This window comes from Macrotis lagotis, chromosome 4 (genome assembly GCF_037893015.1).
Source record: "Macrotis lagotis isolate mMagLag1 chromosome 4, bilby.v1.9.chrom.fasta, whole genome shotgun sequence".
Taxonomy (NCBI): Eukaryota; Metazoa; Chordata; class Mammalia; order Peramelemorphia; family Peramelidae; genus Macrotis; species Macrotis lagotis.
In genome coordinates, this window is record NC_133661.1 from 99836087 (window position 1) to 99861480 (window position 25394).

Here is a 25394-nt window from a genome sequence, read left to right on the forward strand (position 1 = left end):
ATAAAATGTATATCTATACAATTTTTAATTGTATTAACTATGAATAAGATTAAGAAGTCTCAGTCCCCTAAAAATTGTCTTAAATTAAGTGAGACTTATTTTGCATCATTATTTCTTGGTATAAATAGATCAATTCAGATAAATTTTGTAACTTCAGGAACTATTCTGAAAAAATATATATTTATTGCTTTTCTTATTCAGTGCTTAGATTACACACATACATACACATACTCCCTCATGTTCTTAACTTATTCTGTGGTTCTGATCCACATGTGTCATTGATATTTGAGATATTATTTCTAAAAGTCTTATAAATAGGATAAGATTGAATTTAACAAATAAAATACATCCACTTTTCTTTTATAATACAAGGTTCTGTGCTGGTCACTGGACAAAAAGAAAAGAATCCTCATCTCCAGGAGCTTGTATTCTATAAAACCACTTTATTTTTGTTTGTATATTGAAATTATTTATATTTCTATTTACCATTTTCACATTTCTGTCATAAACTATAAGAGAATATTTTTCAGCAATACATATTTTTATGTACTAACACAGAAAGAAAATGAAGAATGCAATTAATATTCCCAACCATGCTGGGTACTTTAAGGAGATACGGTTTCTTTTGTATGGTGATATCATAACTGTATTATTTAACAACTCATAGCTCTCTGCTGAACAAATCTGCCTGATAGGCTTTTTGGAAAATCTATTCTGCAAGCTGATGTTAATTTATAACAATGATCATAGCACATTTTGCAAATGAGGTTTGGGGCATAGTTATAATAGGATGATTGAAAAACAGAAATTTTGCTGTAATCATGACATAGAAATCCACACCCCCCCTTAAATGTGTTCCTTGCAGCAATTTTTTTATCTTTTTGGTTTATATTTTGTCTATTCTGTCCTTTTTTATGTTTAGGTTAATTAAAGAAAACAAGAAGCATCAGGAACTTATTTTAGAAATTTGTTCAGAAAAAGACAACCTAAGAGAAGAACTTAAAAAACGAACAGAAACAGAGAGACAACATATAAACATAATTAAACAGGTAAAGGGCAAACAAATAGCCTTAAAGCCATAGGCTATAGGCATACCTCAGTTTATATAATACATAGTAAAAATTTTTTTCATGTTTTTGAATATACAGAGGGGAGTTTGTAATGCGATGTGATCTTTTTTAGTGAATCATGCTCCCCCTCATCCATTTTTCTTTATAATACAATAGAATTTGTATTTTGATTTTCCCCCATTTTGCTCAAATGAGTTCCATCTATACTCAACTAGATGGTGTAGAAATCAAAGAGATAATTTGATATCAACTGCTATTGAAGCAGGGTAATGATCCAGAAGCACTAATTTAAACATTTATATTTTGGAATACATCTAAATAGTAGTGATATCTAAATGTGAAGCATTAATTTACCATTCAGAGTAGATGTTTTTTTTAGTAATATTTTTAAAGAAATGATGAAGCTCTATATCAGAATTAACTAATTCTTTCTGAACTCTTTTCTGCTTTGGTTCAGCTCTTCCCTATGCTGCCTGTTAATTGTGTCTATTCATCACTGGGCAAAGTTGTTTTTGTTGTGCTTGTTTCCTGTCCTCTTCTTAGAAGAAGGCAGAAAGTACATGAAATATTTAAAGCTTAAGTAAAACCTTATTTTTCTATTTTATTTAGCCTCCTAACCTGACATATTAAAAGGAAATAAGAATAGATAAGAAAAATTACTAAGTTTTTGCTAATTTGGTTCAGCTAATCTACTTTTTTGTGAGAGTTAACTAAAGTTAGAAATTTTAGAAATAAGAATAGATAAGAAAAATTACTAATTTTTTGCTAATTTGATTCAGCTAATCTACTTCCGTGTGAGAGTTAATTAAAGTTAGAAATTTTTATTTACTTGGATATGTGTTCCTTGTGCTTCAGTTTTGTCCCATGAGAACTAAGACTTTTTTGTTGTTTGATTTTTTTTTAAATGGAGCAGTAGGTTATGTGACTTGCCCAAGGTCACACAACTAGCAAATAAGTGTCTGAGGTCACATTTGAACTCGGGTCCTCTTGACTCTTAGACCAGTGCTCTATCTACTGTGCCACCTAGCCACCCCTAGAACTAGACTTTAATAGACAGTTTGAATTCTTATTTCTCATATTAGTTCACTCTTAATGTTTAGAAATTTCACACGGCCAGGTGGGAAAGAACCAGGGTTGTTCTTTTTTAATGAACCACTTCCTAAAAAGAGAAAACCAAGGATATCCCAATTTTTGTTACATTTGAAAAATCAATGTTATAACTAGAAAGCTGGTATAGCAATTTTTGTTAGGGTTCTTTTTTACATTTATATTGTATTTGGGGGCTTACCCAGTGCTTTACATATATTCTCATTTGAGCCTCATGATGACCTATGAGGTAAAATAGAGACCCCTATTTTGCAGATGAAGAAACTTAGGGTCAGAAAGGTCAAACTAATAACATTGCATTGCTTTACAGTTAGAATCAAGAATAGAGGAACTCAATAAAGACATTAACATTTCCAAAGAAAAACTTGTAACGCAAGATACTGCAGCCAAAAATGCAATTCAGCAATTACATAAAGAGATGGCCTTTCGAATGGAGCAGGTAATTTCATATCATTGTTGTTATAAATCTGATATCCTAGTGAGTATGTTTCTTAATAATTTAATACTTTAGAACAAGAGTATCAGTGCATAAGAAAATATTTTGATTAAAAATTCATTGATATATTTAAGTTATTAACTACTTGTTCTGTGCTATTTTTGAAGACAACATAGAAAATATTTATCTTGACAGCAATTTAATTTTCTTTTATTATAGTCATTCCACTGTAGCTATATAAAAGATGAAAGCAAAATAGGAGTTAATACATTTTCCTTTCCCTTTATCATTTAACATTACACTATGTCCCAAGTATTAGATCTCTCTATTTCATCTTTCTCTCCTGATTTAAACTTTAAAATTTCTTAACCAAATCCTTTGCATTTTTTTCTTCACTTTAGCTTATTCAGGATGTTAACTTTCCTACAACTTTTTTAAATTCCTTGTTATCTATTTGTTTTTGTTACATGCCTCTCAGCATTGATTCTTGGGCTTCATAAGATGTTATCTTATCTGTTGACAGGAACACAGTGTTCTCAGATCATAAACTGTCATCTAAAAGTCCAAAATCTGTTCTTTGGAGATCATTTCTTTAGTTAGCTCTTTACTTGCCATGTATTCTTTTCTTTACCAAAGTCCTAATCCTTGACTGAAATAAAAGATGCAAGAACTACCTGTGTGATGAAGTCCTTCAGTTTCCTAACAAGGCTAGAGGTTCAGTTTCTTGTTACTGTATCATTTATTATTACATGAAATAACAGCAGTTGCTTTTGTTTGTTGGACTTAAACAGCAGTAGAAGACTTCAAACCATTTTATCACTAGGAAGTTCTAGGAAAATATCATATTTATATTTAGTTAAAATAGTTTATATGTAATTCAATCAGTAATCATTTGCTAAGCCCCTGCTATGTGCCAAACCATGAGAATACAAATAAAGACAGTCCCTTATCTCGAGGACAACCACAGTCTAATGAGGTATATCCAGGATATCCAGATGGCTCTGGAGGAGAAAGTGAGGCTAATGATTTAGCACAGCCCCCCCTCACTCAAATCCAGTTCATCTATTTGTCATGGCATCAACTCCTGATGTTGGGATCTTCAGGAACAAATGACAAACAACATCTTGAGTGCCTATTTGTCAAATACTGTACTAGACACTGAAGCTAGAAAGAAGTGGAGCAGTCTCTGTTCTTAATGGCTTTAAAATTAATCTCTTATATCTTCATAAAAATTGTCTCTGAAAAATTAGCTAGAAATTAACTTTTAATATATTGTTACACAATGACTCCATTTATAAAAATGGTAGTGACCTACTACTTTTTGAAAATTGGTGTTTTGTTTTTTTCTTTTAACTGACTTTGATTTGGGGCATACCCTAGATATCACTTTTTTGGGGAAAGCATAAGTGAATTGAAACTTAAAGAATAACTTTATAATGTTTATCTCTTTAATTTCACATGTCCAAAATAGAACATATCTTCCCAGCAGATCTGTCCAATCTGTGTGATCTATATTGTTTCTGTCAAAGATACTGTGATCCTTTCAATCTCAGGTTCCTAAGTATTGTGTCATCCTCAATTCCTGATTCCTAACTTTTCCTATCTAACTGCATCTTCAGTTAGTTGCCAAATTTTGCTGCTTCTGCCTCTCACATTGAACTTATTCACACAGCTACCACTTTTTTCAAGTATCTACTTCTTATGTGTCTTCTCTAGCCACCACAAAGCTGCCAAAAGGGATCTTCCTTAAATGTGGGTCTGATTATGCCAAAGTTCCAATGATTCTTTACTATCTAAAATCTTCTTTTAAAGCCCTACATAGCCTGGCCCCAAATCTTCATAGGACATCACTATCTATCTCCTACTCTGCAATCAAGTCTGATCTCCTTTTTTCATGTCTTTTCCCTGGCCGTACTTCCCTCCATCCTTCTCATTCAGGCTAAAACTCAAACTGCCCCATTTACACAAAGCATTTCCTGATCTCTCTTCTCAATGTCTGGTGTCCTCCCTCCTAACTTTGTAAAGAACCACTTCATATTTATTCTTTTTTTTTTAATATTTGCATACTGTAGATACTTGTTTACTTATTGCTATCTCATTAGAGTGTAAGCATCTAGAGTGGAAGAATTTTTGTTTCTTTGAATCCTCTGCTACTCAGACTGACTCCTCCATATTAGGTACTGATTGATATGGATATTTGATATTTCTAAAGGAAAAAATTCTTAGATTGAGGTCAAAATTAATGCAATATTTTCAGAACTTTGTTGGATTTTTTTAACAGCATAGTTTCCCCATCCATCAGTGATTAAATCATTCTTCACATCATAAAAGTTAGAACCAGAAGGGAGGGACCTTAGAGATTTAGCAATTGTCCTCATATTATGTACCTAGGTAACAAAGTAGATGGAATATTAAATTTGGAATCAAGAAGGACCTGAGTTCAAATTGTCCCAGCTAAGTGACCCAAGATAAGTCACTTAACCAATCATAGCACTTGAACTCATAGGGTTGTTGTATGGATCAAATGATCTAAATATACATGTATCTCATATCTATGTTATATAGAATACTTTTCAAACCCCAAAGTGATAGCAACATCTTAACTATTAAAATAATCCTATTTTCATGAGTTGTTTATGATCTTACTATTCTAGTTATTTTTATTACAGGTGTAATAGGAAGTTGCAATGCCTTGGCTCTAGGGTTGCACAGCTTATACTACCAATTAAACAAAACCTGGATGTCAGCCCAGGGTCTTCTGACTTCAAATATCATGTTCTTTCTATTACTCCCGTCCCCTGATTCTCTGATTCCATGCTCATTATTTCCTGAATTAGATGTACTTTTGCCTGCCTTTGTCAGAATGTACTTTCATTGATCTCACTACATTAAAAATCCCTTAACTTTACTTTAACCCAAAAAGTAGATAAAATGAATACTCTATCTTAACATGCAGTTTAGAAAATCTGTAAGAATGGGTTTGTTTTTTAAAAAGGCTAACCTAAGTACTAGCCCCAATGTTTAAAATTTATAAATGTGGAGCTTATGTAAGTGAATATAGAATCAGTCAGGAGAGGTCTTAGAAATGGCCTAATTCTGTCCTCTCATTTTTGAAATGAGAAAACAGAGGCTGTTAATTTAAAAACAAATTGTTAATATTAACAGGCATTAAATGGATAATAACATTGTTCTTACTTTTTGATCCAGCGATACCACTACTATGTCTATATACCAAAGAGATCCCAAAAAAGGGTTAAAAAGCCCACATGTACAAAAATATTTATAGCAGCTCTTTATATGGTAGGAAAGAATTGGAAATTGAGGGAATGTCCATCAATTGGGGAATGGCTAAACAAATTGAGGTATGTGAATGTGATCTAAACAATTATTCTAGAAGAAATCATGAGGGACGAGACTTCATAATAGCCTGGAAAGACTTGGATGAACTGATGCTGAGGGAAGTGAGCAGAACCAGAAGAACATTGTACACACTAACAGTAACATTAGATGATGATCAACTATGATGGACTTACTCATCTCAACAATACAATAATCACAAACAGTTCTGAAGGACTTGTGTGGAAAATACCGTTTATATCCTGAGAAGGAACTATAGAGTTTAAATGCAGACTAAAATTTACTATCTTTAATTTTTTAAAGTTATCTTATGTATTATTTATTTTTTCTCTGATTTTTTTCCCCCATTTTGAGTTGATTCTACTTTTGCAACATGATTAATATAGATCCGTGTTTAGTATGGTCATAACATGTAGAGCCTATATTAGATTGCTTTCTGTCAGGAGGAGGGAATGGAGGGAGGGAAAGAAATGTGAAACTCAAAACTTTGCAAAAAAAAATGATTGTTTTGAAAACTACTATTGCATGTAGCTGGAAAAATAAAGTATCGAAAATGAATAAATGAATGGAGCAAAACAAATAATGCCAAACATTTTATTGTCCATAAAAATGTTATGCATATTGTATTCCCAGTAAAGGAATAAGAGCAGAAGATATGGCGCTTAATAGTGACCTAATTTTAGCATGTTAAATTATGAACAAGTTAAAAACATGCTGGCCAAAAATAATATTTATGTGAAAACTAATGATAATAAACAAATACAAAGCTAAAAAGTATTAATAGACATTTTTCACATAATCAAATTACTATTAAAGTATATGTCAGTTCATGAAAGGTGTGCGGTTATGGATGAATGGTTAACCCCCTGGTGCAAAAATACTTTTTAAGCATCTCCCCAGGCATCTTATTATCTTTTGTTTTGACATTCCCTTCATTTCCAAATTAATCCTTTCCTCCTCCCAGGACTGTGATTCAGGTTCTAGGGAGTTGTCATCAAATAGGCCTGCAGTAAGTATTAAAGGCTGCATTTCAAGCATACTTAGATCTAAAAAATATAAAGAAACTAAAGAAAATTGAAAAGCAAAAATGTGGGGGGGACAAGGAGTATGTATGCAACATTGCAAATAATGCTGTCACTTTTGCTAAAATGAAGGGAATATAAAAACAAAGGATATTAATAAAAAATATAAATAATCATAGATTACATGCTGTAGGATAATCAACTGTGAATGACTTGACCTCAGCAATGCTATGACCCAAGACAAATATGAAGGACTTAGTATAAAGTTCCCCAAAGAAAGAGCTGATGGTGTCTGAATACAGAGTGAAGAATAATTTTTTTTCCTATTTTATTCTTTTGAGATTTCTTGGGAGAGGGGGAGAATCTGTTTACTTTCACAATATGACTTTATAGAAATGTTTTGCATGACTATACATTTTTAACATATCAAATAATTGTTTTCTCATTGTGGAGGACAGAGGTGGGAAGAAGGAAGAGAATTCCGAACTCAAAATTTTAAAAGTCAGTGTCAAAACTTATTTTTACAAATAACCAAGGGAAAATAAGGTAATTTTAAAAGAATTAAAAAGAAATAATAACAGCTTGCAGTACTCTTCAAGTAAAGGTACTGGATTAACAAAGAGGGAAAACATTGTAATATTGGTTTTTCTGTTGAAAATGTCATTTAAATTGTATAAATATTTTCATGTTGGGAATAATGACACAAATACTGAAAAATATTTTGGCATAGTAATGACAAAATAGGCAGCTAGATAAGGTATTTAGAGTTTTTTAGGATTTTTTAATGGAAAAATAAAATCTTTAGAATTCAAAACATTTAGCTTTGTTTTCATATCTTATGTTAGTAAATAAAAGATAAATGACATTGTCTAATGTAAAATTATTTTTAATTCAAAATAATATTAAATAAAAGGCAAACAAGAAATGTGAAGAGGCCCGTCAAGAAAAAGAAACCATGGTGATGAAGTACGTCAGAGGTGAAAAGGAATCTTTAGATCTTAGAAAAGAAAAAGAGGGACTTGAGAGAAAACTCAGAGATGCAAATAAAGAAATTGAGAAACATGTTAACAAAGTTAAACAACTTTCTCAAGAAAAAGGAAGACTACACCAGCTCTATGAAACAAAGGTAGAAGTTTTTGTATGTTGGATAAGAACTTTGTTTTCTGTACTCATGTAATTGTCAGTCATATCAAACCTTAACAAGGAGTTTAAAAAAAAATAAAACTCGATTGTATTTTCTATCAGCCTGTTGCCCCAAATCTCCATTTTTAGTAAGCTAGCATTCTAATCTTGTGCATAGTAATTTTGATATAATAGTATGAAATATTGCTAAATTTTATCCTGAGTGTAGCTAATTTTCTATTTTATCCGAAATGTAGCTATTTTCTTCCTTAGAGGTTTTTCACCAATGAATACCGATGTTATAAATTTTCATTTATATTTCAAGATCAAATTTCAAATTTGATCATTTATAAGAACATAAATAATATTCACATATGACTTACTTTAAAAATTTGAATTACGGTTAGACTGCAATATCACTATAAAGCTTTTTATCCACATTCAGCATTTGGTTAATCTTTGGATGCCTTAGAAATAATTTCATTACTAATATGCCAAAATATGGCCTTATTTGTTTGCAGTCCGTAGCAGAGACTAACAAGATGATCATTACTTACCCATACATTATTTATTGTGATGTTTACTTTAACTAGATAAGTTTTCATTAAAAATTTCTACCAGTTATTCCCAGATATCTTAACAAATTCATTTCATATATCATCTTAACTTTTTATAATTGGAAAGAAATAGAAAGATGTGACATGCACATTTTCAATATAATGGTGGATTAAATTTAAATATCAATAGTCATCTCAGTTTTCTAATTTGGAAATTTTGCTACCCTCTTATGAGTTGATTTTAAAGCTGTTTTTTTAGAATTCTCCATAACTTAAAGAAACCTGAAATTATACTCTTAACACTATTGCAGGTAGTATTGTGAATTGCTGTAGCCAAAAACATTTGTCTCCTTGTGGTCAGTTTCTAATGAAAAGCCTTTTTTAACTTAACTATCTTGCTTATCAAGTGATGGAACTTGTTCAGAGAGTAAGTAGTCTGTACTTCTAGCTCTTTTCAGTTTTTTTTTTTTTAAAGGTTTTTGCAAGGCAGTGGGGTTAAGTGGCTTGCCCAAGGCCACATAGCTAGGTAATTATTAAGTGTCTGAGGCTGGATTTGAACTTAGGTACTCCTGACTACAGGGCCGTGCTCTATCCACTGTGCCACCTAGCCGCCCTCTTTTCAGCTTTTTTAAGACTAGGTAAACAAACATAGCAGTCCATTGAGACCTTTCAGGTACCAGTTACCCAGGGGCAACTTCTTTATGGGGTTTAGAGTAGAAGTAGAATTTTACTTTAATAATAACTTTTCCTTATAAACCTTGGGTTTAAATAGTATCTGTCTCTCTCTGATTCTTGATGACTAAATTCATTGAAATATTTTAACTTTACCTTGCTATTTATTAACCAATTTGAGCAGGGGTTCTTAATGTGAGAGGTTTATAAACTTTTAAAAAAATTAGTTTTAGCCCTATGGTAATAAGTAGTTCATGCATTTAAAAACATTTTGAGAAGAATTTCATAATCTGTTAGGGCTGCCTAACAGATTCATGATACATAAAAGGTTAAGAAGACTTGAGTTAAGATAACTACTTCAGAGTATTTAGCAGCATTCCTGGGCTTAATCTTTATATTTAATTTATATTAGAAAATTGAAAAAATGAATTAATATCATTATATTTTAGGAAAGTGATGCCTCTAGAATGAACAGAGAAATTGAAAAATTGAAGGAAGATATCAATTCTCATGTCATCAAAGTAAAATGGGCACAAAACAAATTAAAAACCGAAGTGGATTCGCACAAGGTTAGTATATAGTAATATGGTGAAATAAAGGTCTAATTTATTTTGCCCTAAAATACCATAAGGGGGTAATGATGCTGAAAACTTTAGGTAATGGCATATCCAACCTGCTTATTTGGAGATTTTTTTCATATTAAATTGTCTAGATATTACATTCCATTCAACATGATTTCTAATTTCAAAAATTAACCTTAAACTTTAAAATGTTTTCTCTATCCTTAATATTAGTCAATTGTTTGACTCCAAATATGTTTGACCCAGTTTCTGATTAGATCTTTCTGAATGAGAAGAGTGATTATTGAACTTTGATCATATAAAACCTTAGCAGGAATTTTCTTTTTTGTGTTTTTTTTATTTTTCCAACTATACTTCATGAAAGCTTTTTGCATTCATCTACTTGCATTTTCATAATTTCATTTTTTCCCACCACCTCCCTTTCCATTCCATCCCAATCCCCTTACACTCTTCCCACCCACACCCTCCCCCCCCCCACCCCTATGGCAAACAGTCCTGTAGAAGTTGTACATGTACAACATGTCCACATATTAGTCATTTTGTGCATGGATCCATGGAAAAGAAAGAAAACCATGAGACAGGAAGGAAAACCATAAGAGAAGTTTTTTTTAAAAAAAGTGAACATAGTATCCATTCAGATTCTGTGGTGATTTTTTGTTGTCGTTGTCCTGCATCCTCCCCCTCCCCCCCATGTATAGGCAGCAGTTTTCTGATGGCAGTTATTAAAAAATGGTTTTTCAATGTGCATTATGATGTAAAAATTCAGTGTTTCATTTATGAATGTTTCTATTCTATTTTAGATTACACTTTAGCCATCACATTTCAAGAGGTCAGAATTAAGGATGTAGTTCTTAAGTTAATGGTATAATTCACAAATTAACCTTTGAATGTATATTCATTCCAATTTTTATTGAGATGTTCATGAAATTAACATTAGAATATTGTAATACTGGAAATGAACAATTTAAAGAGGACCTGATCCAGGTTTTAGACAAAGAAATAGATACTCAGACAGGACAGTTGACTTTCCCAGGGTCACAAAGCTAAAAAGAGTATGACAGAACCTAACTAAGCTAAAACTGGATCTCCCAACTTCTCGGTGTTTTTTTCAGTTAATTTTATTAGCATTATTTATGTTTGTTTGTCTTTTTTTCCATTTCAGGAAACCAAAGATAAACTCAAAGAAACAACAATAAAATTAACTCAGGCCAAAGAAGAAGCAGATCAAATAAGGAAAAATTGTCAAGAAATGATAAAAGCATATCAAGTAAGCTTTACTTTTTAACTAGTCAAATGAAAAAAATCATTAACTTTTTTCTTTATTTTTTATGTTTGTATTTTACATATTGAATGTTTTTCTGCAGGCATATTCCAGTAAACTAGTCTGTTCTCTATATTAATGTACCTTGGATATGAAGTCATATTTCAGGAAATTCTTAGAAAAGGAACTTTAAACTAGATCTGAACATTCAAGTTGTTAAAAGAAAAAAATTGGAGTTGAAGGATGTACAAAATTCTTTTAAATAATTTTTGTTTTATAAAGTAAAATTTTCATACAAATATACCAAATGTAATATTATGATTTCCATGTAGAGCTGAAAAGAGCATTGAATTTGGAAGCAGAGGTGTAGGGTTTTCAATCCTACACTCTTTTAGTAGCTGGGTCAGTCACCCTGGGCAAATCACTTAACCTCTTTCAGGTTATTTACTTATCAGTAAAATAGGGATAAGATCATCTACTTCAAAGATTGTTACAAAGATCCAATGAGTTGTCTATAAAGTGTATGTAAACCTTCAATTCTGCAAAATTTCCAGTTATTGCTGTCTTATAGAATTGGCACTATGCTAGTTAAACGTCATTATAGCTATATTAAAGGAAAACATTGGTTAAAGGATTTAATAGATAACAAAATATAATGGAAAAACCCTTTTAAATTTAATTTCTTGTTTTTTCTTTTCATTCTCTTCCACTAGGAGTCAGAAGAAATTAAATCAAATGAACTAGATGCAAAGCTCAAAATCACAAAAGGAGAACTAGAAAAGCAAATGCAGGAAAAATCTGATCAGCTAGAGGTGAATACTTATGTTCTGTACATACCTTCTACCATATAACAAATGCAGAAAGTCAGGACAGCTTCTTTTGCAAAAATGGTTTCTGCCCACTGCAAAGAGCAGGCAAAATGTATGGGGCAAGTTAGTTGATTCGTGATGGATAATATTTGTGATCTCCTTTTTAAAATTTTACAAGATGCATCATGCCAAAATAAAAGAACTAGAAGATTTGAAGAGGACATTTAAGGAGGGTATGGATGAACTTCGAACACTTAGAACAAAGGTAATTGCATTAAGTATCATTGGACAAAAGAGAAAAAAGTAACATTTTAAATTTTGTTTCTTTGTTTAAGAACTAGGTTGAGAAGGAGCAGGAATTGGAGAGGCAATTATGTGGCAAAATTGGAGCTTGAATGATGAAATCCAGTTCTGTGCTTGTTTGAAGTGTTTGCCATTTGTGTATTTTAGAATATTTATATCTATTTCAAAATCCATTTAAGATACTATAAAATATTAATTATTTGGATTTTGCATTTGATCTAGAAACATTCTTGATGACCAATCAGCTGGTAAAGTAGTTGAACCATGAATAGTTGTAGGGGGGAAATTATCATTAAGAGTTAAAAGATCCTTCTCTACAATTTCCTTGGATGTGTTAATGCCATTTTAATATCTAATAGTTAGTAAATTCAATTATATTATCTGTATGCTTCATTTTAAAAAATAATTTCACTTTTCCCACAGTAGGCATCCTATTGATTTGTAAAATACATTATTAATTACTCTTATGCTTTTCAAAATTAACCTATCCTTTCAAATTCAATAGCACTTTGTAAGTTCACAGCATTTTCATATACATTATTTCATTTGAGTCTCATTGTACAGTTCTTTGAGTAGGGCAAGTATTATTCTCATTTTAGAAATAGGAAACATTAGGGATTAAATGATTTGCCTAAAAAAAATCAAAACAGGTAGTATTTTGTGATAGAAATTCGATTAGAATCCTGATCTGTTTCCTTCTCTTGTTTGCCTTAGACATGTAGGATATTAATATAAAGTCATTACTATGAATAATTTTTAAGAAACAAATGAATATTCTATAACATAGCTTATTTGATAGGTGAAATGTCTGGAAGATGAACGGTTAAGAACAGAAGATGAATTATCCAAATATAAAGAGATTATTAATCGCCAAAAAACTGAAATTCAAAATTTGTTGGATCGAGTTAAAATTGTAGAGCAGTTACAGGACCAGCTTCAAAGGTATTAAATAAGAAACTTCCATTTGTATTTATCATTAGATTTTTTCTATTTGTAGGATATAATTTAAAACTAATTATGAATAGAAATGAATTATGAAATGAGCATTTTCAGAAACATGTCATCTACTTAAAAAGTATCCCATAAATTTTAATTTATAACACTTTTAGGTTCATTAGGGTTTTCCATCTCTATCCCTTTGTTATTCCTATTGATCATCTTTTTCTTATTGTGAGGTACCATTAGTCATAATGATTTCTCAAATTCTTGCCTTTATTTGAACTTTTTAGATGTTTCAAAAATTTGAGTAGTTTTTACTGTAGTAATAATAAAAGTAGCCAGCATTTATAACATTTTAAAGTCTGTCTTGTTATGTCTTTTTGTTCTCACAACCACCCTAAGAAATAGGCATTATTATTATTATCATCCTCATTTTACAGTTAAGGGGCAGAGGCTGCAATTAGTGTTTGAAGCCATATTTGAAATTCTAGTCTTCTTGACTTGAGATCCAGTGTTCTGTCCACTAAAGCTAAGATAAAAATTACATTCTTAGGTAATAGCTATTTTTATGGCAGCATTATTTTATATTTTCTTTATCTATTCCTTGTCTTTTAAACACTGATAAAAGTACCTACTCTTTCCCTTAAGATTATCTGAAAGATTGATTTATTGATTTATCCAATATGATAGATATTAGATAAAATTTTAACACTAATCAAGTGTCTTTTAGCTATCTTTGTACATTTTTTCATTAATGGCATTTTTATTTCTTTCAAGGGATAAACAAGAAATTGAAAACTTGTCTGAAGAAGTGGGGAGTCTGAATTCCTTGATTAATGACCTACAAAAAGACATTGAAGGGAGTAGAAAAAGAGAATCTGAGCTGTTGTTATTTACAGAAAAATTAACCAGTAAGAATGCGCAACTTCAGTCTGAATCTAATTCTTTGCAGTCACAATTTGATAAACTTTCCTGTAGTGAAAGTCAATTACAGAGTTATTGCGAACACATGAGACAGACTAATACTGATTTGGTAAGTATAAATTTAAAGTTAATTTTTAAACCAAGATAATAGAGAACAGAAGTGTTTAATAAGTCAGCATTAATATTCTGTTTTAAGATCCAGTGAGATCATATAGTTGCCTTTCATTTTGAGCTATCATGATTTAAAAAAAAAATTTTGTAACTTGATTCAATCCCCTTGACTTCCTTCAAAACCCTCATTGGGGGGAGGAAATTACCGTTTTTTTTTTTTTTCATGGAAAATAAAATTAAGATTTATTATATGTTTTATGTTTAAATCTATGTTCCTTTATTTCTAAATCTATAGTGCTCTTATTTCTAAAAATCTGATATTTCAAAGCATTTGAGAGTGTTTTCAGTTCTTTTTAATAGTGAAAAACCATTAGAATTAACAAAAATGGCAGTAAAAGTTTTAACTAATACGTTTTATTTTACCTTTGCTTTATGTGCAGGAAAGTAGATTATTAAAAGAAGAAGAACTACGAAACAGTGAAAGCCAAGCTTTGCAAGCTGAACTAAATTCTAAACAAACAGAATTAAAAGCATTAAATACTCAAGTAGAAGAACTAAAGGACGAACTAGTTACCCAAAGACGTAAACATGCTTCAAATCTCAAGGATCTCACCAAGCAGCTTCAGCTAGGTGAGCTTCTTATATGTCAGTTTCTTTGTGTGGATTTGTTTTATTCCTGACAGGTTTGTGAAAATCTACTCTTTAAAGTAGATTCTAATATATTTTATTGTAAAGGCTATTTTGGGGAATAGCAAGGACTAGACCTTAGCTTTTGTTAGGGAATGGCCTGTGAGGAGCCACTTCTATCACAACATCCTTTTTTTACCAGAATTTTTTAGGTTTTTGCAAAGCAAATGGGGTTAAGTGGCTTGCCTAAGACCACACAGCTAGGTAATTATTAAGTGTCTGAGGCTGCATTTGAACTCAGGGACTCCTGACTCCAGGGCTGGTGCTCTATCCACTGCACCACCTAGCTGCCCTACCACTTGGAATCTGAAGAGTATTGCCTGGGTCCCTAAAAAGTGAATGCCCAGAATTATAAGCAGTATGTGTCAAGGTGGGACCTGAATCCAGGCTTTCTTGATTCCAAGTTCAGTTCTATTTACCTATACCCTACTGCCTCTCTATAAAACTATTTTCTTATAATTTGGTAGTTTCTTTTTAATTTAGGGGCAACTAGGTGGTACAGTGATAGAACACTGCTCTGAAGTCAAGAGGACTTGAGTTTAAATCCAGTTTCTCAGATTTTTGACTCTTACTGGCTATGTGATCTTGGACAAGTCACTTCATTCTGATTGCCTCACATCCAGAGCCATCTATAGGCATCCTGATTCATATCTGGCTCAGATGGCTCCAGAGAAGTAAGTTCAAATTCACTTAAGCAATATGCCAATTGCTCTAATATGATGCTGTCCATTTAATTTAAGTGAATAGTATCATATTACAGCAATTAGCATATACAATAAGTGGCATAAACAGTTAACACTACAGGCATGGAAAGAAAAAAGGGGAGCAGAATAGCCATTCAGCAAGGAAGAACACATGAACAACTGAGGTATTGTGCTGGTATCAACAGAAGTTTAAGACCCAAAGGTGAGGCATTCTGATCTAACAGGCATATCTAAGTTGTAATGCACTCATCTAGGTTCTGGGGTTACCAAGACAAAATGGAAAACGGTCTCAGCCCTCCCAGGGCTTTTATTCTACTGCATGACCTCTAGCCTGTTGGATTGTCCCTTTGTGGGTGATTTCTGCAGTCAGAACACAATTGCACAGAATGAGAAAGGAGTACTCATACCAGTGAAATAATGTGTGTATGGAAATATTGTTGAAAATGTTTGAAGAGAATTTTGAAAAGGAATTCCCATTAATATGATGAATTTCCTGTCTTAAATACTAAATTATCTGTTTGGTACAGAAGCGTAATCTCAGTTTATCTGTTATGTGAATATTTTTACATATATTTTAGTGATGCATTTTCACTTATAAGTGTATGGTTAACATTAGTTAACTCTTAATTACTATCTAATATCAATGATTTTGTTTGTTGGCATAAGAATTCTTGGTTGAGTATGGTTAGTCATTGTTGAGGGTTGTGTAAATTGCTCAAGTTTGAGAAAGTACTATTCAGTAGTTGCAATACTTGAATTTATTATAGGTAATGTTCTTCTTCTTTCCTGTAACAGCACGAAGAAAATTAGACCAAATTGAGAATGGTAGCTATGATAAAGAAGTCAGTAGTATGGGAAGTCGTTCAAGTTCATCAGGTAAATTTTTTTGAAAATGCTAATTGATGTTTCCTGATTATAAAGAGAAACAGTGTATTAAATTAGAGAATTTATGTTTTTATTTTGGGCCATTTTGAAATAAATCTTTGTCATTAGTACAATTTTTATTTATGTTTACAAAAATATTCTTTGATTCACCTGAATTACAAATATTAATACTGGGATGCTCTTTTTCCTTTTTCTGATCAAAATCTGTTTAGTAGACCTTTAAAGTCCCCTTATTAAAAAGGGGAAGAAAATAGGGTTATAAATAGTAGTTTGACTTATCACTTGTCATATATAGATAATTTTTCTATAACCTAGTTTTCAGAACAATTTTCCATGTACACTATAAGGAATAAATTTGTTTTTATTCTCCTTGTTTTTCTTTTTTATCTCTATTGATAATATGTGTATGTCCACGTCCCTCCATCTTCCCTTCCAAGACTTAGTCTTAGGTTTTTTTGGTTTGTAATCATTTTAGTACAAACTTGACTGGAACTGGATTCAGAATTTTTATTTTATTTTAATTTTTTTTTATTAACTTTCTTATTTTTCTCCCTTTCCTATAGCAACTTTATTGTCTCTGGACAATTAGGTAGCATCAATTAATAATATGGGTTTTTTTTTTAAATTTTTCTCTTGATTTTTAACTGACTTGTTAGGATAGGCATTAATCGTGGTTTAAATGAAATTTTTAAATGAATAAAAACTATGAAGACAGCTTAATAATTGACTATAAATGTTATAGCGTTTGTTAGTGGACACTATTGTGTTTTTAAATTTTTTATTTTAATTTTTTTTGCAAAAGTTCATCTGATTATTATAACTCCTCTTTCCTTACAAATGTGCTCCAGGTTCTCATCCTTGAAAATCTTTCAGTTGGCTCTGCTATTTTGTCAAGCCATTGTCTTTTATCTTTCCTTTTATAGCTTTTCCTTTCCTCACATCCCATGCATTTCTTTTTTTTTCTTTTTTTCTTTTTTTTGCAAGGCAACGGGGTTAAGTGGCTTGCCTAAGGCCACACAGCTAGGTAATTATTAAGTGTCTGAGACCAGATTTAAACCCAGGTACTCCTGACTCCAAGGCTGGTGCTTTATCCACTACGCCACCTAGCTGCCCCCATTCATTTCTTTATATAAGTGAAGCTGTTCTCTTTAAGGTTACTAGTGATTTCTTAACTTCTCAATTCTATGACCTTTTCTTAGTCTGCTTCCTTCTCTCCATCCCTGTCTTCATGCTATGCCACTGTACCTCCAAACTGGGCCTTTAATGTAGTGAAAGTTTACCATATCAAGCCTGGCAGTGACCTTACATTGCTGCTGCTCTCTCCCCATCTCTAGTCATAAGAAGAATAATCACATCTGTTCTGAAAAGGATTTGTCATTCAGTTAACCTGTAACTCTTCAACATTCCTGTGATTTCTTAACCAAACTAGCCCTCCCTGGCCACTACTGTTAGCATTCAGGCCTAACTCAAACTTAGTATATTAGAAATTCATCAGTTTTTGCAAATTTGGACCCTGTAGCCTTCCTTGGTATTTGTGACTCTGTTCTCTTTGTTTCTCCTGCTTGTCTTATTGCACTTTTTTTTTTTTCAAACTCTGCTTTTCTGTATTCTCATCCTCCCTAAATCTGACAATTCCTCAAGTTCTTTACCAGGTCCTTCTCTTCCCTCTCTCTTCTCTAAAGCTTATATTAATTTAATTGTCTCTATGCACTTAACTCTCAAAACTATATAGAGTCATGATCTCTATTCCAAGTTCTGTCTTATGTTTCCAGTTGAGGACTTGACATCATTCTATCTGGATGTCCAATAGATCTCACAAGATCAGATGTTCAAATTGCAACTCATTTTCTCCTAAAGTCATTCCTTGTGTAACTTCCCCATTTCTGTTAATGGCATAACTTTCATTCCAGTTATTCAGTTATAAAACCTTAAGAGTCACCCTCCCCTCTTCCTTCTCCCTTACCTGCTATATCTAACCAGTTGTCAAATCTTTTCTTTCTATCTCCAGTGCCTTACTTGCATTCATTCTTACCTGTTGAAATAGTCTTCTTTTTAGTTTCTGTTTATAATTTGTTCCTTTTCCAAAGTAATCCACATGAAATTCCTGAAAGGTGGGTCTGAGGTGGTTGTTTGTTCTAGTATCATTTCAGTTGTGTTTGATTCTTTGTGACTCAATTTGATGATTTCTTCGCAAAGATACTGAAGTGGTTTTTCATTTCCTTCTGCAGCTCATTTTACATTTGAAGAAATTGAGGCAAATAGATTAAGTGACTTATACAGGGTCATGTCTGAGACCAGATTTGAACTCAGGAAGATGAATCTTCCTGACTCCCTGCCAGGCCCTCTATCCCCTGCATTTAGCTGAGCTTGCTCAAGGATAAAATCCAGATTATCCTCATCTTAGTATTTAGTCTTCTACACACTGCCTCCCAACTACATTTTTAGTCTTGGTTTATGTCATACTCTTTCATGTTCAATTTGCTAGCATTAATATAGCACTTGAAGGTTCTCTAGGCTCTTACAAATGTTCCATTTTCTCTTCATTAAGAACCCAAGAGAGATGCCGTTATTAACTTCATTTTACAATTCTAGAAACTGAGGCAGCTAGGAAGTGTTGAAGCTGGATTAGAACTCAGGTCTTCTTGAGTTCAGACCCAGCACTGTTTATTGTTCCAAATTGTTCTTCTTTCCTCAAATACATGTGAAATATTTTTAAACTTTTTTTAAAAATCCAAATCCTCTCCCCCTCTCTCCTTTCCCATGTCCTCTTTGAAAAGACATAATTTTATATAGATTATACATGTGAAGTCATGAAAAAAATATTTGCACATTAATCATGTTACAAAAGAATACACAGACTAAAAACAAGAAAAATAGTTTTTAAACAATGCTTCAATTTGCATTCAACTCCATCGGTTCTTTTTTTCTTGAGATGGTTAGCATCTTTCATTATATGTCCTTCAGAATTGTCTTGGATCATTGCTAAGAAATATGTCATTCTTAGTTAATGTACTTTGTGCAGTTCTCTTGGTTTTACTCACTTTACTCAGCATCAGTTCATATAAGTCCTCCCAAATTTTTCTGAAAATATCCTGCTTGTCATTTCTTTTAGCACATTAGTATTGTCACAGCTTATTACTTAACTTAAGCTTAACTACAGCTTATTCAGCTATTCCATAATTGTTGGACATCTCCTCAGTTTCCAAATTTTTGCCACCACAAAAAGTTGCTCTAAACATTTTTGTACATTCTAGGTCCTGTTCTTTTTTTCTTTGATTTCTTTTGGATACACTTCTACTAATAGTATTACTGGGTATTATTGGTATGAACGGTTTAATAGCCCTTTGACCCTAGTTCCAAATTGTTCTCCAGAATGATTGACCTAGTTCACAGCTCTACCAGCAGTGCTTTGGTGTGCCTGTTTTTCACATCCCTTAGAACATTTGCTATTTTTCCTTTTTCTGTCATATTAGGCAGTCTGCTTGTTGTGAAGTGGTACCTCAGAATTGTTTTAATTTGCATTTCTTTAATCAGTACTGATTTAGAGAATTTTTTCATATGAGTATAGTTTTGATTTCTTCATCTGAAAACTTCATCTTCACATCTTTTGACCATTTATCATGTTCTTAAAAATTAGATTCAATTCTCTATATTTTTGAGAAATGAAGCCTTTATCAGAGAAAATTGCTATAAATTTTCCCCCCATTTTCTCCTATTATAATCTTAATAGCATTGGTTTTGTTTGTGCAAAACTTTTTAAATTTAACTAGAATTGCTTATTTTACCTTTAAATCATAATTTTCTCTTGGTCATAAATTCTTACCCATCCCCTATGGGTAAACATCTTACCCATGCTTATACATCCTTTTATATATCTATATGATATATGTATTTTATCCTTATCTTCATTCATATGGTGTGAGATGTTGGTCTGTATCTAGTTTCTGCCAAACTGCTTTCCAGTTTTCCCAGAACTTTTTGTCATATTGTGAGTTCTTGTCTCAAAAACTTGGATCTCTGTGTTTAATAAACACTAGATTATTATGATCATTTACCCCTGGATATTGTATATCTAATATATTCCACTGATCTACTGCTCTATTTCTTATCTAGTACCAGATTATTTTGATATAGTGTGGGATCTGGTACTGCTAAGCCACTTTACTTTTTAATCAATTCTCTTGAATAATTCTTGACCTTTTGTTCTTCCAGATGAATTATGTTAACTCTTTCTAGTTCCTTTTAGCAATGAATAAGTACATTAATTTAGGTAGAATTGTCATTTTTATTATATTGGTTGGGACTACCCACGTCTCCAATTGTTTTGATCTGATTATTTGTGTGTGTTTTGTAATTGTGTTCAATATAGTTTCTGAGTGGCATCTATTTTATTTGTCTACAGTCATTTTAAATAGAATCTCTATTTCTTCTTGCTGGAATTTGTTTGTAATATATAGAATTGCCAGTGATTTATGTGGGGTTTATGTCTTGCAACTTTGCTAAAGTTGTTAATTATTTCACCTAATTTTTTTTAATCAATTCTCTTATGTATACCATCATATCATCTGCATGGTTTTGTTTCTTCTTTGCCTGCTCTCATCTCTTCATTTTTTTCCCCTTGTATTGCTATAGCTAACATTTCTAGTATAATATTGAACAATAGTAGTGATAATGGGCATCCTTGCTTTTACAGATAGACTTGATTGTTTTAAATAGATATTATTAGGGGTGGCTAGGTGGCGCAGTGGATAAAGCACTGGCCCTGGAGTCAGGAGTACCTGGGTTCAAATCCAGCCTCAGACACTTAATAATGACCTAGCTGTGTGGCCTTGGGCAAGCCACTTAACCCCATTTGCCTTGCAAAAAAACCCAAAACAAACCTTAAATAGATATTATTTATCATTTAAAGGAAAGTTCCATTTATTCCTCTGCTTTCTAGTAGTTTTGATAGGAAAGTGTTGTATTTTGACAAAAGTGTTTTTTGTATATGACGATAATCATGATTTTTATTACCACTATGATCCTTTAATGCTGTGCATCTTTTACTATGCTTTTCATGATTTTCTTGCATCAGTCTCATTTCTTTTCCTAATTTTTCTTCTACCTTTATATTATTTTTGATTTTAAAAATTCTTTTTGATCTCTTCCAAGAATTTGCTTGTGTTGAATTCATATTTTTCTTTGAGACTTTCCCTATAACTGCCTTGACATGTTGTCTTTCAAGTTTGTGGGTTGATCTTCCTTGTCACCATAGTAAATTGGGTTCTGCTTTTGTTTTCCCATTTTCCAGCCAGCTTCTTGACTTCTGAATTCATGTTAAAAGTTGGTCTCTGCTTCCAGAGTGGAGGGGACACTGCCCTAAGCTTCAGAACTAATTCTGATGGATTTGTATGTTTTCAGTTCTTCCAAGATAGTATGATCTAAGGAGAGGAGGTGGTCACTGATCTTCTAGTCTCTACCCTAGTCTTTACCCAAATTGGGACCTTATTCCCCTTTACCCACACTTGCTATTGCTCCTTTTCACTCTGAACTTACGATTCAGGCCCTTCCAGTGCCCTGCTCCCTCTGCCCACATGTACCATTGCATTTGTGAATGCACTCTTCTCCCTGGGACCTCGGGTTCCTTGGAATCTCTCTGATCACTTGTCTGACCCCCCCCCCCCTTACTATCTATGTGGTGAAAACTCTTGAAATTGCTGCTTCCAATACAGCTGCCCCAATGGCAGCTCCTGTTCTGTACTGCACTCCTAACCCCTGCCCAGAGGGACAGACCTTCCCTCTTGACCTGCTGAGTTGTCTTAGGCTGGACCATTGCTTCACCCTGACTTGTTGGTGGTTCTTTCCCTTTGTAATTCAATTTTAGGTGTCCTTCTAAAGTTATTGGAGGGGACCTTGGGAGCACACAGGTGACTTTCTGCCTCTCCTCTGCTATTTTGCTCTAGTTGCTCTTTGTACAGGATGTCTTCTCTCCTTCCTCTGTGCCTTTACACAAGTTGTCCCTCGTATTTAGAATGTGCAGGCACTTCACTTCTGCTGCAGAGAGCACAACTCTCTCCTGCAGGAGACTCTTGCTGATTCTTCTAGCTATTCATTTTATCTTTTGACTCTCCCTCTCCTTAGTAGCCTGGTTGCACATAATGTATCCTTCTATTGTAGTCCTAAAAAGTTTTAAATCTGTTTGATGTCTCTTTGTCCTTGAACTTAGAACTAATCATTCACCTGTACTCAGGTGTTATCAACCAGCAAGGTTTTACTTAGGTATATTAAATGAAAACTTTTAAATGGAATGAAGAAAAAGATGATGCTAAATTAGATTCATTTCTGAACCCATTTTTGACTCAGGGTCCCTTAATGCTCGAAGCAGTACAGAAGATCGATCACCAGAAAATACTGCCTCCTCTGTGACTGTGGATAACTTTCCAGAAGTGGACAAGACTATGCTGATTGAGAGGATAGTAAGGCTGCAGAAAGCTCATGCCAGGAAAAATGAAAAGATTGAATTTATGGAGGATCACATAAAGCAACTGGTAGAAGAAATTAGGAAAAAAACCAAGTATGTATGATGGTTTTATATTTGAAATAGTGTCAACTAACATGGCAAAGATGACATTTTGCAAGTGAAATCTGATAAATTGAGTAACATCTACATCTTTGTGCAAGGAAGTCCTAGTTCTTCATTTTAAAATATTAATAATATTACTTTTAGATTCATAAACAGTTTTTGGAACAATTTTACTTGTTCCTCTAATATAACTAGATAAGTAAATATAGGTTGTTTTTCCCCCCCCCATTCTAAGTCAGGCAAACTAATACAATTTTCCTTCAGACACTAACTTTAATAAATCAACTATATGTTTTAAATCATGACATGACTCTGAAGAAATATAATTCTAGATATAAAGGTCAGGAAAATTAGAACTTTGATTTGTCATTCTCTTTAGGTTTAGCATTAGGCATTGTTTATGTGAATTTATATATAAATGGGGTGCAGATATTACTAACTGTTTTTGGACAAATAATGGCTGATGGAAATTGAAATGTTTTGTCTATTATATTTGTATTTTAAGTTGACTAAATACATAGTCACCATAAAAATGATAGCAAATGAAAATAATTTTCCTTTATATATCGTGTTATATTCATAAAATGATCTTGCATAAATCTCATTTCTTTCCTCACAATAATGCTTTGAAGCAGCATATTTTCCCAGTCCTGCAGATGAGGAAACTTTAGTGTATAAAGATGTATTGAGTAAATGGTGGAAGCAAGGTTCACCTGAACCCTCATTTACTGCTTAGATGCTCTTTTCTTTTCTTTTCTTTTCTTTTCTTTAATTACAAAGATTTTATTTATTTTGAGTCTTACAATTTTTCCCCTCATCTTATTTCCCTCCCCCCACCCCCACAGAAGGCAATTTGCCAGTCTTCACATTGTTTCCATGTTGTACATTGATCCAAATTCAGTGTGATGAGAGAGAAATCATAACCTTAAGGAAGAAACATAAAGTATAAGAGATAGCAAGATCAGACAACAAAATATCAGGTTTTTTTTTTCCTAAGTTAAAGGTAATAGTCCTTGGTCTTTGTTCAAACTCCACAGTTCTTTCTCTGGATACAGATGATATTCTCTATCGCAGACAGCCCCAAATTGTCCCTGATTGTTGCCCTGATGAAATGAGCAAGTCCATCAAGGTTGATCATTGCCCCCATGTTGCTGTTAAGGTGTACAGTGTTTTTCTGATCCTGCTCATCTTGCTCAGCGTCAGTTCATGCAAATCCTCCAGGCTTCCCTGAATTCCCATCCCTACTGGTTTCTAATAGAACAATAGTGTTCCATGACATACATATACCACAGTTTGCTAAGCCATTCTCCAATTGAAGGACATTTACTTGATTTTCAATTCTTTGCCACCACAAATAGGGCTACTATGAATATTTTTGTACAAGTGATACTTTTACCCTTTTTCATCATTTCTTCAAGGTATAGACCTAGTAGTGGTATTGCTGGATCAAAGGGTATGCACATTTTTATTGCCCTTTGGGCATAGTTCCAGACTGCTTTCCAGAAAGGTTGGCTGAGTTCACAGCTCCACCAACAATGTAATAATGTCCCAGATTTCCCACAACCCTTCCAACAATGATCTTTATCCTTTCTGGTCATATTGGCCAGTCTGAGAGGTGTGAGGTGGTACCTCAGAGAAGCTTTAATTTGCATTTCTCTAATAAGTAATGATTTAGAGCAATTTTTCAAATGATTATGTATTGCTTTGATCTCATCTGTAAATTGCCTTTGCATATCCTTTGACCATTTGTCAATTGGGGAATGGCTTCTTTTTTTTATTTTGACTCAGTTCTCTGTATATTTTAGAAATGAATCCTTTGTCAGAAACATTAGTTGTAAAGATTGTTTCCCAGTTTACTACATTTGTTTTGATCTTGGTTACAGTGATTTTTTTCTGTGCAAAATCTTTTTAATTTAATGTAATCAAAATCATCTAGTTTGTTTTTAGTGATGTTCTCCATCTCTTCCTTAGTCATAAACTGCTTCACTTTCCATAGATCTGACAGGTAAACTACTCCTTGATCTTCTGGTTTGCCTATAATAGTTTTGGGTTTTTTTTATGTTGTTAGAGGCTGTTTTCAATATGTTTCACTGAAACTGAATACTGTAACTCATTTTGTGTTCTTATGCACTCACCTCACTATTCAGAATGTCTGCTGTTGTGAAGCATTACACAGGAAAACATCTCTGACTGCAGAGCAAAATTAATACTAAGACATTTGGAGAGGGGCATTAACAGAGAGGTCTCACAGAGCAAGCAGCATTTGAACTGTACTTTGAATTAAA

At 32.7% G+C, this 25394-nt stretch overlaps 1 protein-coding gene across 4 annotated transcripts in view; it reads left to right on the top strand.

Annotated features, from left to right (window-relative positions):
* The window catches only part of CCDC186 (coiled-coil domain containing 186), a 50213-nt gene that overhangs the window by 19313 nt on the left and 5506 nt on the right, over positions 1-25394 (top strand). For all 4 annotated transcript variants that reach the window (XM_074233638.1, XM_074233639.1, XM_074233637.1 and 1 more), the window contains 12 exons: positions 923-1049; positions 2488-2616; positions 7906-8118; positions 9793-9912; positions 11087-11191; positions 11899-11997; positions 12173-12259; positions 13097-13239; positions 14014-14269; positions 14712-14901; positions 16458-16538; positions 22890-23100. In XM_074233638.1, coding sequence (XP_074089739.1) covers positions 923-1049; positions 2488-2616; positions 7906-8118; positions 9793-9912; positions 11087-11191; positions 11899-11997; positions 12173-12259; positions 13097-13239; positions 14014-14269; positions 14712-14901; positions 16458-16538; positions 22890-23100 — 1761 coding nt within the window. The remainder of the gene's footprint in view (positions 1-922; positions 1050-2487; positions 2617-7905; positions 8119-9792; positions 9913-11086; positions 11192-11898; positions 11998-12172; positions 12260-13096; positions 13240-14013; positions 14270-14711; positions 14902-16457; positions 16539-22889; positions 23101-25394) is intronic.